Here is a 14,399-nt window from a genome sequence, read left to right on the forward strand (position 1 = left end):
GGGCACGGATCCAGGTGCGGGGAATGAACACAGCAGTGAACAAGACAGCCGGGGCCCCAGCTCTCTAGAGCTTCCATCCCAAGGGGGTGTCAGTCCCTGATCCAGCAGGCACATAACTACACACCATGTCAGGTGACGGGAAGCGGTGGGGGGCAGAGTGAGGTGTGGGCAGGGCTAGTGTGGATAGGGGATGCCGGGGAGGGCCACTCTGGGACATGCGTTTGAGTGGAGGCCTGCCGGGGAGGGCATGGGTCACGCTTATTTGGGGAAAGAAGCCAGGTGAGGGGCAGCAAGGGCCGAGTCTCTGAGGCTCGGTGCCTGGCATGTGTGAGGACAGCGGAAGACAGGAAAAGGGACAGATCATGCCAGCCTTGTCACCCACCGTAAGGACTCTGGCTTTCCCACTCAGTGAGGTGGACGGCTCTGAGCAGGAGAGTGACCGGATCTGACACATGGTTTACAGGATCTCGGGGCAGAGCAGGGAAGAAAGCGGCCTCTGGGAGGCGGCTGGGAGCCCCTGCATGGATGGGTCACCGCGGCCAGCATGAATCATGCCAGGGCTGGGGAGGAGCTGAGCAGGCTCCTCATGGGCAGGGAATCTCCAAGGACTACATTTGGAAGGCCAGTGGTCCAGCTCACCAGTCCTAGGGCCCCAGAAGGAAGCTCCCAGGGGAGAATTTGGTAGTGTCCTTGGGGAGCACCTAGTCCTGCCCTGTCCAGGATGGCAGCCACTCTCTAGGCTTCACTACTGAGCAACCGAAACGGGGCTAGCTGGAATTGCGATGTTAGAGTTAACCACAAGGGATTTCGAGATTTAATACAGAATTAAAAAGAAACAATGTAAAATAGCTCCTTACTAATTTTTATGCTGATTACATGTTGAAATGATAACCTTTTGTATATATTGGTTAAAATATATTAAAATTCATTTCACCTGTTTCTTTTTACTTCTGCTGTGGTAACTAGGAAATGTAACTTACATAGGTAGCTCGGGTTTATTTCCATTGGATTTCAGAGACCCAGAGAGGGCCCTCCAGCAGGAGGAAGGCTCTGTCCCAGGCAGGTAGCTGGGTGAGAGAGCCCAGAGGCAGAGGAAGGACACGGTGGGAGGCCGGGGAGACAGGGGCGTTGTGGGTGGGTTGGGTCATTTGAGATGACTCCTAGGGGCTCATGATGAATAAGAAATGGTTACAGTGACCTGTACTGAGTTCTGACTCTGACAGTAGGGTGCATGACCTCAGTTACGCTGCCCTCAACTCCCCTGCAGGACGGGTTTGCTTTTTCTTCCTCCTGTCTGCAGATGAAGAATCTGAGACCCAAGAGGAAGACGAGGCAGCTCTGGGACCAGGGTCTGCACGTGGTTTGGGCCGCAGGACGCATCGGAGCAAGTGTTTCAGGAACACCCCGGACTCCGCATCCATAACCCCCACACCTGATTTTTGGCAATGGCACAGAACTACCGTGCAAGCAATGCAAATATCCACAAGCCACGGCCTCACCAGCCCAGTATGACCCGGGCATTGCGGTGGGGCCAGCTGCGGGAGCCAGGAATGCCTTCCTTGCCTGGGTGGGGGGAGGCACCGGGAATGGGGGCCAGCCGATGCCTGTGGCTGCTTTCCTGGTTGGGGACAGGAAGAGGAATGGCGGGAGGGAGAGGGGCTGGCTGCTGGCCACTGCTGTGTTTAAAACAGGCAGCATGTTGCTAGGAGGCATCAAGGGTAAGAAAAATAAGACCCCAAACAAAACAAAACAAAACAAAAAACCCAACCACCAGAAAACAGATCTCCGGGAAGTCTTTGGCAGTGTGTTAACCGTGCTTTCCCAGCAGCGAGGCCTGGCTCCAGGCAAGAAAGGAAGGACACAAACCAAGCCTACCACACTTACAGAGCCCTCCAGCAGGCCCACGGCTTTGGTTCCGCGTACTTCCACCCTTTCACCCTTGCGACAGCCCAGCCCCGGAGAGGTGACGCTATCACTCCCATTCTGCAGATTGGGCAACTGAGGCTCAGGGAGACAGGCAGGCAAATGCTTCTGGGTCACAGCTGCACTGCACAAGGGCTGGGATTCAAACCTACTTTTGTGCGTCTCGAAAAACCTCCCACCGTACTCTGAGCTGATGTGGCTTCTGCTGAGGCTTTCCTGGAGCCCAAGCAATGCCAGTGACCCCTCGGATCTGACTCCTGGGCCTCTGGCTGCCAGTTGGGCTGGGGAACGAGAGGGAGGCTGGGCGTTTGATGAAAATACTGAGGGAGATCACTTCTCCTACCAGGCCACGTTCCCCAGGACTCCTGACATGTGTGGACCCCCCGGGGGTCAGAAATGGCTGTGGGCCTTAGACAAGTCCCTTTGGCTCTCTGGGCCTTAGCTGCTGGGATAATCAAGACAGCTCCAAACACTGAGCCTTAGGCTGCAGGCTCTGGACCTCACATCTTCCATCACATTTCAACAGAGGCGGGAACCAAGGAGTAGAAAGAAGTCAGGCCACAGGCGAGGGGCTGAGCCAGCACTCAGATTTATCTCTTTGGTTCTAAGGGTGGGGTCTTTGCCACATGGTGGTACCTCTCATGACGGCTAGTGGTCACTTCCCATCCCCAGAGTCCTCACTTAACAGCGACCTCCAACACTACTCCAATCTGCAAATTGCCTCCAATGAGGTCATTCCGGGGAACCCAGCTTTGATCAGGTCACTCCCTCACTCCAGAACACTCAGTGGCTCCCCAGTGCTCCATGGAACATAGGGTCGAAGTTATGAGGGGTCTCAGAAGAGCATCCAGGTAAAGAATTACCAACCATATACCCCGTGTTTAGCCCTCTGTCCTGCTACTCCTTCCCAGGCAGTCATGGCTCTCCCTTGCTGGACTGAATTTGTAGGCCAAGAGCCATTTTTGCTCTGTGTTTCTGTCTTCCCCAGGGTATCAGACACACAGTAGACGCTGACTGATTAGTCTTCAGAGGCAGAACTCTCCAACCTTATTAAGGCCTCCTGAAGTGGTACCTCCTCCGTGAAGCCTCCCCTGATCTCTCCAATAGTTATGAAATTTCTCCCTCCACAACCCTCTTTATCCCTCCCGACACACCTATGACTGCATTGTATCGCAATCTGTGCAGACATGGCTCATGTGCCCAGGGCACCCCCTTAGAAGCCCCTCCTGGGACAGGCACCATAGTTTCTTCATTTTTACATTTAACACAGTACCTGGCATGTACTAGGAATCTTAATAACCACGACATTGACGGCCATCATTCTGGGGCACTTGCTATGTGCGGGGCACTATTCTCAGTATCTGACATGAAACACGGACTCATTTATGTAATCAAAACAACCTCAGAAGTTGGGTACTTTCATAATCATTTGCAGATGAGTAAACTGAGGCACAAAGTCACACAGGAAGTGATGAGGCCAGCAGGTTGGTTTTAGAATCCAGAGCAGGGAAAAAGTGAGAGTAGAGGAGGAGAGCTCTGAGTATCGGGACTAAAACAAAGTGGAAGAAAGTCTACTCCTGGCTCCATGGGAAAGATCCCTGGCGCCCGGTACAGGGCGTGGCACATAGTAGGTGCTCAGTTAACAGAAATGATTATTGGGAAATCAGATAATTTCATAGATGATCTGACACAGGCTTGTGGTCGGTAGGGGCTGGGCTGGAGGAGGGCGGCAGAGCCTGAGTGGGGAGCCCAGCCTCTGCACGGTGCCAGTCCCCCCACTGCTCACCCCGTCACCTCCCCCAGCTCCAGCCTCCCTTCTCCAGCGAGCGTTTCAGACCTCTCATGCATGGGGCAGGCGGCTGGCAGTTTTTCTCCTGCCGAGAACAGCCACAGAAAATTGAGATCATTTCTCTGCTGTGTTGGCAGCTGAGAAAATGGTAATTTTTCCTATTTTCAATCCAAGAGTTCCTTCCTATTGGACAAAGGCCCCATACCACCTCACTCTCTCCAGGAGGGTGTGGTTCACACCCCCCCCCCCCCAGAGCAGGTCACATACCTACCTGAGAGGCGTGGGCTGCAGTGGTCCTGCACTGGCAGGAGGCTGGTGATGAAAGGATGGCCCCCCACCCGAACACTTGCAGACATAAAACAGGGACAGGCAGAGAGGTCAAAGCAACAGGGAATCTGGAGTCACTGTGGGGCGCTCAGGGATCCAGGGAAATGGGGTTTTACTCTCCCTGCACACAGAGCCTGTCCACGTCCTGGCTGTCATACTTCCCAAATCAGAGTAGTGAAAGATCGCCGTCAAAACAAGTGCCTATAATCCCCCTTGCCCCTGGAGTGAATTTTTTGCAAAAGGAGATACTTAGTTAAAAAACCAGAATCTGTGCAATAAACAGAGGCCGCCTTAGCACCCAAATGTCCCAGCTGAGATGAAGGCACCGGCGTTTGGCTTCCGCCACGGCGGCGATGCTGGAGGTTTGAGCAAGAAGAGGCCAGGGAGCACCCACCCCTGCAGCCCCATTTCACAGACAAGCGGTCCAAGCCCATCGGAAGAGGCCTGGACAGCCACACGGCTCCTGTGGCCGGGCAGGGCTGGACATCACCTTGGCCACTTCCTGAATGGTCTCTACTGCAGCCTGCCCCCTGCACACCTTGCTCTTGCCCGATGGGGTGGCTGTGGGCCAGCAGGAAAGGCGGACAAGGCCGGGATTGTGAGGGCCAATGAGCTAAAGGGAGTAGACAGAGGTGCCCTCCCTGCAGCACTGGGTGGGGGGTGGTCCTGACCCTGCAGGTTCTGGAGCTCTGGCAAGCCTGCGGCTGCGGATCAGCTCGGGTCACCCCCGCTCTAAACCCTGCTGTGGCTCCCCCTGTCACTGAGCCAACAAGTCAATGTTCTTACAAGAGCCTCCCTCTGCCCCACCCATTTCCCCCAACCCTCCTCTTCTCACACTGTCCAGCCCCTCGGGCCTCCGCCTCTCGGGCCTCCTTGCTGTATCTGAACGGTCAAGCCCACTCCTGCCCTGGGGCGGCCGATTGTAATATTCGCACACTCTGCTGCTTCCTCACCCTCTGCAAGTGTGCTTAAGGATACTTTATCAGACGAGCGTTCCTTCTATACTCTACAAACCCTCCCAACACACACGTGCGCTCCCAATTCCCCTTACCCTACCTTTTAATTTTCCTTAGCCCCTTTGCCTTCTAACATATAATTCACTTATTTAATCTATTTATTACTTGCTGTCTGCCCTTCTCCCCGCCTTCCACAAGAATACAGGCTCCACGAATACAGAGATTTCTGTTATACTCCCTGATTTACGACAAGTGCCTAGAACCGTGCCTGGCCCACAGTAAGCACCAACTGAATACTCACTGAGTGACGGGGAAGGAGTTTATGTGTGCAAGTATGTGCACAAGGGTACATTCACTGACATCTGACAAATCATTAAATGTCTATTTTATTCCAGACATCCCAGTAGAGCCCAGGAATACAGCGGCAGGGAAGACGCTGCACACTGCCCAAGTCCACTCAGACTTATGGCCAGCGGGGAGGCCATGCAGAGCAGTTACACACAGGGCAAATCGGCAATGAGTTGCCAAAGGCAGTGGGTCTTTGTCTATCTGACAATCAGGGTGGCCTTCCAAGGGGAGGTGTGGTTACACTCTGGGCTGAAGGCTGAGAAGGAGACAGGTATGGAGAGGTGTTCTGGTCAGAGGCCACAGCATGTACAGAGGCTCTGACATGGAAAGGAGCACCCTTCATTCAAGGGACTGAAAGAACCCTAGAAAGCAAGGGAGAGAGGGGCCCGAGATGAGGGGGACTCACTCGGGTGTATGGGTCCACGTGTCTGTCTGTCCCTGTCTGTGCTTATGCCCTGTACGTGTGAGACAGGGGGACATGGCAAGCAGACTTGCACATTCAGGGTCAGAAAATGTGGCCTCAGGAGCTGGTGAGGTGAGGGCTCTGTGGGGCCTCAGCTTTGCTCCCTGTAAAATGGGGATCACGATCGCTGCCTGCCCCCGGCGGCTACTGCGGAGTTCCAATGAGACAGTGGATCTGAACTCCAAGGAGCCGTTCGAGCTCTCGAGTGTGTCCGGGTGTGCCCATGGCTGTGTGGGCGTGCGTGCAAGCGAGCGCCTGTGCCGCGAGCTCCCGGCGACACCGTTCTCCTGCCGTGACAAGTCTGCTGTATCATCTGTACCAAGCCACCAAAAATACACTTGCTTCTGGCCCAGAGCCATGCTCTCCAACAGCCCCGGGGGGGGGGGATGGGGAGCGGAGGAGGAGGCCTGCAAGGTGGGGCCCTACACTTCTGGGCAGGGGTGGCCATCTCGTCTCTCACCGTCAGACCGTCACCATGCAAGGGGACAGAGGCCACCTCTGCCTCCTCCGTCAGACTGGGGCCTCTCTGGCATGAGACTGTGTCCCCCTTGTCGTACTGGGCACTCCTGGGGGCCAGAAACCATTTTCCTTTCTCTCTGTTTCTCCCTCAGAAAAACAGGGAGGTTGTCACTCAGTGTGGCTGTGGCTCATTCTGTGTGAGGGCTGGCCACCTCTGGGGCTGTGTCCCTGGGCTGGGGTTCAGGGTTTGGGGTGTCCTGGCTGCCAGGGGCCTGCCCTGTAGGGTCTGAGGTCTCCAGACCTGGATTCTTAGACAGAGATGTCTCTGAAAACCTCGACTATCACGAGTGCCGTCCCGTTTATCCAGGAGACCCTGGGCACATCACTCTCCCAGCTCTGAGGGCCCTGAGGTATGGGCCTAGGACATGGAGACAAGCTGCAGAACCCACCAGCAAGCCCACATCCTGCCCCCTGCATCCGGTGTGGACAGAACAGGAAGAGTCCCTCAAGAGAAGAGAGCAACCAGTTGTCCATCCTCACGGGCCAGAAAGGCGTGGGCGAGAATGCAGGAAGGGAATGCAGGAGGGATTCAAGGGTGATAAAAAGCAGAACTTTCCAAAGGCAGATAATCCTCTAGATAATTTCAGCAAAAAGGGATTTTCTCCAATTACCTTTTTTACCTTCTCCTGCACGGAGTTATTCGTTCTCGCATTCATTCCCTCTTGCAACAAGCCTTGAGTACCAGGCAATCGCTTCCATCATCCACTTCATCCTGCTGGGTTATGTGCCAGCCCACAGGGGTGGATGTGTGTGCGGGGGGGTGGGGGGGGTAGGGGACCAGGAGAGGAGGGGCCAAAAGGGGCAAACACGACAGAAGAAAGGGGAAAATGACCTGTGTCCCCAGAGGGGCTTGTCCCTTCTCTGTTATCGCACTGGCCTCACCTGGCTCCGTGCCTCCGGCCCTGGGGCGGGCTGTTTGTCTCCCAGAGACCAGTGTGGTAGTTAGCCCAGTGCTGGGGCTCCCTGGTACACTGCCCCATCCTTGGGGACAGCTGAGCTATGGCAGAGTGGCTGAATTCATGGTCAGGAGGCCCACTTTTCATGTCCAAAGACAGAAAAGGAAAATAGAAAAATTCATTTTCTTAAAAAAAAAACCCACAACAATGCACCACAACTGGTTTATTAATCTCTTATTAAAATTCTGTGCTGAGTACTGGAAAGGAAGAAGTAAGGAGGACCCTGGGCGGGGGGAATGGGGAGAAAGAAACAGATCCCCTTGTAAGCATCTTGTGGGGGCATGGAGGAGGGAGGCCCCCCACAGGGCGGAGAAACATTAGGGGTGAAACTGCAGGCTTGTCCATCACAACAAGAGATGTGGAAGAGGGGCGTGCCGGGCACCATCCCCTCCTTGGCAGAGAAGGAAAAAACTCAGAGAGGGAGATGGCGTCGCTGTGGTTGCACAGCAGGTGGACAACGAAGTCAGGGTTCGAACCCCCGTCTCTTGGGGACTCTGATATCAAACTAGCTTGAACTTCAGGATCTGGCCCTTTTATTTTAGTCTCCTCAACTGGACTTGAGCTCATGAAAGAGAGCTGAAGAGAAGTCCAGAACCCCACCATGCTCCCCTGTAGTGCTCGCCAAGCCCTATTACCACCCCTGCTGATTGGCTAGCCTGACTGGTTGGGACTCAAGGCTGGCTTGAGGCCAGAAGTGCATCTTTAGACAAAGCCCTTGGGAGATGGGATGGCAGAGGTGGGCAGGGTCTCTGCAGAGTGGCCCGGAGTGGACCACCAATCCAGGAACCCCCTTTGGGCTCTGGTGCTGGTTCTGATTCCAGAACACACTGGCAGGGTGTGTTCTTGGCCAGTCCCCTTCCCTCTCTGAGCGCCCACGTCCTCATCTGCGTGAAGGTTGGGGTGGTGGCTCTGTGTGGTTCTTTCAGTTTCAGATTGTGGGAGGACATCACCATGTGTAGGGCAGCAGCAAAGCCAGCCCTTCCCCCCCCCCCCAGGTGGGTGGGCAGACCCTGGTGGTTGGAGTTGGTGCCCCTAAGGGTCTCCATTTCTGCAGTCTCACGAACACTCACTGCCAATCTCAGGCCTGGGGGCCATCAGTTCCAGACAGCCCCCAGCGAGGGTCTAGGAGATGCCCACGTCCTCCCCCCCCCCCCCGCCCCCGTGTTCCAGTGTAGCCTTACCTCCTACAGCCAAGCTCTGAGTTATCCTCAGGATTCTAATAAAGCTCATTTTCTGCCACCAAGTTTATAACACATCCCCACCTACTGGTCTTAAACATAACAAGGCTGTGTTGTGGTGTAGGGCTCCATGTGGCCAGGATGAAGATGGGTGTGTGTGCTTGCAGGGGGACGGGGGGGAGCATCACTCCTCACTCCTGGCAGTGAGGGACTGTCCCAAAGGTCAGTGCTGACCTCATTCTGCTGCGATCCCTCCTGCCTCTCCAAAGGAGCCCAGAGCTTGGGTCATCAGTGGGGTGGGGAGAGCGTGGACCCAACCCACCGGGGAAACTTGAGGTTGCCAGGTTGCATGTAAGGACGCACGCATTTGAGAACATGTAGTCAGAATGTCATGGGACGGTACATTCACAGCCTGGGGAGCGATGTGCTCACACGTCCCTCCAGATATGTGTGTCCTGTACGTGCCCCTCAAGAGGGTGTGGCATGGCTCTGCCCCATTCCTCTGCTCTCTCCCTGGTGTCTCTGCCTAGCCCCTCCCTGACCCATCTTCTGCCCCACACCCCAGAGTTCCCTTTTCAATTGTCACTGGGAGGGCCCCTCCATATGGAGTTGCCTCCCCCCCTCCCATTCATTTCTTCAGAACACCTGCTATGTGTCAAGCACTGGAGAATGGGGCAAAAATGAAGAACGCGTGGCATCTGCAAGGATGTGGATACCAAGAGGGGTGCACACATAAATATGCCCACGCACACCTGCACACACACACACACACACACACACACACACACACACACACACACACAGTGTGGCCGGGGAGGAGTGCTGGGAAGGCGGCACGAAGAGCCAAGGCTGCACTCGAAAGAGGGCTTGCTTCTGTTACAGGGTGGGGGCCACTGGTGGGAAGCCGAGGAGGAAGAGAGGCAGATTCCCTGGAGGAGATGAGGTTGGAATCGGGTTCTGATGTCTGGGTAAGGACTTCTGGAGGCTGGTATTCCGAGGGAGGGGCTGGTGGGCGCAAAAGCAGAGAGGCAGGAAGGTGAGTAGGGTGATACCACCTAAGATACATGGAGGACGTGGGGCAGGCAGTGCCTGCCATCGAGGTGAAGATGTGGATGGATACAAGATCTTACAGGGCTTTTGATACCGGGGGCCAAAGAGGGGATCCTTGATCCTATAGGCAGCCGAGAGCCAGTGAAGGTTACCGAGTAGGAGGCTGACATTATCAGCTCTACCGCAGATCTCACCAGCACCCTGCCCCCCTAAACTCCCATTCAAACTAAAAATGGAGTTGAAAGCCTCCCCAAAGACCAGACATAGGAACGTGGCCTTCTCAGATGCTCTCTGGCAGAAGCCTGGAGACTGAGAGTGGAGTCTGGGCTGCCACCCCGCAGGCTGAGCTGGGCCCTGAAAGGTAGTGGGGCTCCGTTCACACATGGTATCTGCCCAGCGGTCCTGGCAGAAAGTGAGAAAGGGGAGGGAGGGGAGGCCACATTGCTTGTGGGAAATGGGGAACATGAGGGAGACAGCCCAAGGTCACTCTGCCCCATGGCGCCAGAGCCAGGCAGCAACCCAGGCTATCTGGCTCCCAGTCTGGCTGTGTGGTCAGAAATCTGTGGCCTCAGTAGCCTTCCAGGCACTAAAACCTGCAACTCTCCCCTCCCCAACCCGAGCATCTTTGAAGAGCCCAGAGATCCCAACCAAGAGCTAGCTTGAAGTGAGATGAAATCCACGTACTCTTTTCTTGCTAGAGGAATGGTTTGGGTTGGTGAGTGTCAGGCGGCCTTGAAGGAGGAAGGTCCAGGGAAGATGGGTTTTTTTGGGGGGAGGAACTTCTGTGATTCTGGCCTTATCCATCTCTGGGGGGTGGTCCCCTAAGCCTTGAGCATCTGCTGGCACCCTCCTTGAGGGAGGAGAGATTGAGGCATGGGATGGGGACTCAGGGAAGGAGCTTGGAAAGGGAGCCAGTTAATCAGGAAGGGAAAATGCCTGCTCATTGGGGTCTCCAACCCCACCTCTGCAAATAGCTTCTTGCAGCTCCCCAGCCAGCCCTGGGTCCTGTGTGTACTGTCACCGTGCTAAGCATGGGTTGTGTGGAGGGACAGTGGAGAATAAGCCCAGGGGTCTGCCTGCACCACTCAGGACTAACAGGGCACGGAGAAGACAGGGAGATCTAAGGAGAAAATGAAGCAGATCGCTAACTCTTCAGAGGAGGAGGCCAGGACGGCAAGGCCCTATTGGGGCTGGATCTTAGGAAGCAGGCAGGATTCTGGCGTGTGAGGGAGGAGAAAGGATCTTTAATGCCAGACTTGAGGGGTCGGGAAGCTGGGCAGTGGGAACCTAATAAGAGCGTCTTAGCTACTCCCAGGTGGGGCCATGGTTGGGTTTTAGAAAGGGAACTCCGGTAACAAGACACAAGACACTGAGGGGGGCAGAACCACGCCTAGACCCAGGCCTGAGCTCAGTTTTCTCCTGCTAGGCGCCCAGACCCCCTGCTCCCCAGGGCCTGGTCCCAGGCACAGCCCCTGCAGGGCCAGTGCGCAGAAGGGCAGAGCCCACCGCCCCACCTCCTCCCAGCCCTCAGTCTTGCACACTGAGCGGAGATTGCTGGTTCCCAGCTGCATTTCCCCTGCCCCCACCCCCTCCCGCTGCCCTGCCCATTCTTCTGATAAAGAACTGAGCTTGGCTGTGTCTGGTGAACTGAACCCAAAACAGCTCCCACCCTGGCGTCACCCCCAGCCGGGAAGAACCAATCCACCCTAAAGGGAGGTCAGCCTGTTCCCCACCCCCTCCTAACCCCAGGACCCTAGATTCCGGGAGCCGATATCTTTTCCTTATTCTTCCAACCTTGAGAACGCGCCTTGGTCAGGGAGAGAGGCAGCTGGTTAGAGGCCGTGGGCGCGCTCAAGGGGAGCCTGGGCAGGCTCCTCAGGACTGGGTGGATGTGAGCAAAAGCTGAGCACGACAGATCGAGGGTCTTCCATCAACGCGGGAAGCTTACTGCCCTCTCCATCTAAGTCCCTCTCCAGCCGGTCCGGGCTCACCCCACAGCAGGGGGCAACAAAGCTCCCCCCCCCACCTCCCCTCGTTGGAGAAATGTGTCCCAGGTCGGCCGGCTTCATGTTGGGAGGGGGAAGAGGGCCTCTCTCCTCCTTTCTCCTCCTCCGCCCCAGCTTTCTCCCTCCCCACTCGGTCAGCGCCCCTTGCCTCCTGGAGCGCCTCCAGCTTGCAGAAGGCCCGCTGCAGTCTCCTCCCGTCGGATCGGAGCTCCCACTCCTGGGGGCTGTTCAGAGACCCTATGTCCCCTATCCGTATCCTTGCTGTCCCACTGCCAGAGCGCGCCAACCCCGGCCCCTCCCTCTCCCACCCCCTTTACCGCGGAGCCCCGGGCGAGCCTAGGGAGCAGACGCAACAGATTGCAGAACGCGAGAGCGCGGAGCCCGCTCCCTCCGCGCGCCGCCCGCCGCCCCGGCCTGCGCCCGTGGCCCAGACCCCCGCCCTCCGGGCTCGGCTAAGCCGGCCATTTAGATGCAGCTCACAGGACGGCGGGCGGCGAGTGGCCAGCCGCCGCTGCTGCCCGGACCCCTGTCAGTCCACTTCCCTTCCGAGCACCGCTGCAGGAAGCGAGGCGGCGGGCGGCGCGGCCCCGCACCGGCCTGCGCACCAGGCGCGGAGAAGACACGATCCCCGCGGACCCAAACAGCCCCCAGCCCCGCCGGCTGCAGGGGTGGGAGTGGAAGGAGAGGCGGCCCGGACACGATCTAGTGGATCCCCTGGATCCCCGTAGATTTCCGTGGGCGGACACGCCCCCAGACTCTCGGGTTTGGACCCTTCTTCCTAACCAGGAAAGGATTGGAGTGTCCCCCCCCCCCCGCCCTTTTCCGGGGCCGGGCTCGGTCCCCAGGGCGGGGCTCGCAGCCTCCTCTCCCGCCAAAGGGCCGGGGGAGCTGGAGGTAACTCGGGCTGCAGCCGAGATGCCAGGCTGGGAGCGGCGGCTGCGAGTCCGGGGGGGTGGGGGCTCGCCTTTCTCCAGTCTCCTCCGTGCCCCCTCCAGCGGCGCCCGCCGCATCTTCACTCCCGAGTCCGCGCCGCGACACTTACCGTGGGCGAGCAGCGCCGAGAGGCAGAGCAGGGCGGCGCCGCCGCGGCCCGACATCCTTGGGGCCATGGCCGAGGCGGGAGCGGGAAGGGGCCGAGGGGGCAACAGTCGTCGACGACTTGGCCCCAGGCTGGGCTCGGTCACATCCAACTCAGGGTGGCTGTGGCGCCCGAATGTCTCTGCTGAAGCTCTGGGGGCCAGGGAGTGCAATTCGGGGACACTTTGAGGGGAGGGGGCGTCCCAGGCGCCGCCGGCTACACCCTTGGAGCTGGTAGGGGCGCAGCTCCGGGCGGGAGGAGCCTCCACCTCCCCGGGCTGGTGCCCCCTGCAGGATCTGTGCGGCGAGGGGGGAGCAGCACGTGCGGTCCCGGAGCCCAGTGGCCACCGGCGTCTCGGGGACTGCCTAGAGCCAAGTGCTGGATCCCCCAGCCCCGAGGCCCAGCTCGAATCCGAACTCGCTCGAGGGTGCAGATTTCCGACGCAAGCCCCAGTTTCTTCGGTTTCGGTAGTAACCCCACATAGATAGCGCGGCTTCCTTCCTCCAAGCGCCCTGCAGCAGCCCCAGCATAAAAATCCCAGCTTAGGTGCAGATGAATGATTTTTTTAGCAAAGAAAGAGAAAATCCAGGCAACTTTAATCCATCTGGAGCAGGAAAAGTTTCCGTGCAGTGCTGAGACCGGCGACGCGGGTCGCCACCACCCTAGGCGACGCCGGGACAAAATGCCCGAGGCGGGCGGCCAGCGGCTCGTCCCCTCGCAGAGCTCGCTGCTCGGCTCCAGCGCGCTCTCTCCAGTCTCGACCAGGGCCCGGGCTCCACGCAAGCTGGCTCAGCGCCGCCTGCCCGGGCAGCGGCTCCGCGGCTGGGGCGAGGGTGGTGCGGCCGGAACGCGCTGCCCCGCGGAGACCCGGCTTGGAGAAGCGGGGGAGCGGGACAGCCGACTAATGCTCCCGACCCGCCCTCCCTGCCCGAGGCGCCGACTCCAGCCTTCCGGCCGTCACCCGTGGTAGGGTGGAGAGGGGCTCGGCCAGCCCGCCGCGGCTCTGGGCCGTCCCCCTCTCCTCCCAGGTCTCGCTGTCTCAGCAGAGGGGCGCGCAGCTCCGCCTCGCTCCTCGCCTTCCCCGGGGGGACCTGCACAAACCTTGAACTTTTCCGGGGTTCAGAGTCTCCGACGTCTCCGTCTCCCCGCCGCCCCCGCCCTGCCCCCGGACGCCCGCTCGCCCGCTGTCTTGGTGCAGCTGGGCATCGGCTCCCTCTCTCTCGGAGTCAGTTTGGGCGAGCGGAGCGCCGCGCCAGCCGGGGCTGCGGGCGGCGAGAACCGGGCGCCACGCCAGGGGCCGGGGCACCGGGCGCCCGTGCAGCCCGCGGCCAGGAAGGCGGCAGCTGGCGCCTAGGGGGCCGAGCCGAGAGGAGGTGCCCGCAGGGGGGCCGGCTCCCCATGGACGTGTGTAGGGGAAGAAGAATCAAGGAGCAAAAAGAGAGAGGAGGTGGGGGGAGCCACAGTTGCACGAAGCCGCCACCGCCGCCGCCGTTGCCTCCTCGGCGCTCGCGCCGGCTGCTCCGCCGTAAATGACTCGAGAGAGACACACACACTCGCGCCCGCCCGCCCTCCTCCCCCGTCCGGGATTCAGCGCCCACCCCGGCAGTAGCGGGCGCCGAGCCTGGCGCGCTCTCTCCCTTCCCCTCCCCTCCCAGATTCCCCGTGGTCACGTGGGCCCGGAGCGCGCGGCCCACGACTCGCGCGCCTCGGAGACCCCCCCGCAGCCCACTGCTCCCCCTTCCCCGGTCCACGTGTCCATTCCGCATTCCCAGCCTGGGGGCGCGCGCGGCTCCTTAATGAGACTCG

The 14,399-nt window shown here is 58.7% G+C and overlaps 1 protein-coding gene across 1 annotated transcript in view; it reads right to left on the reverse strand.

The window, feature by feature from the left end:
- TMEM132E (transmembrane protein 132E) overlaps positions 1-14,107 on the reverse strand; it is a 54,330-nt gene extending 40,223 nt beyond the window's left edge. Inside the window, exon 1 of the mRNA XM_045773589.2 lies at positions 12,558-14,107. Within this exon, the coding sequence (XP_045629545.2) occupies positions 12,558-12,624 (67 nt within the window). The 5' untranslated portion in view covers positions 12,625-14,107. The remainder of the gene's footprint in view (positions 1-12,557) is intronic.
- Positions 14,108-14,399: the final 292 nt, after the last annotated feature.

Source organism: Ursus americanus, chromosome 23, assembly GCF_024610735.1.
Source record: "Ursus americanus isolate L20-20 chromosome 23, mUrsAme1.1.p, whole genome shotgun sequence".
NCBI classification, from domain to species: Eukaryota; Metazoa; Chordata; class Mammalia; order Carnivora; family Ursidae; genus Ursus; species Ursus americanus.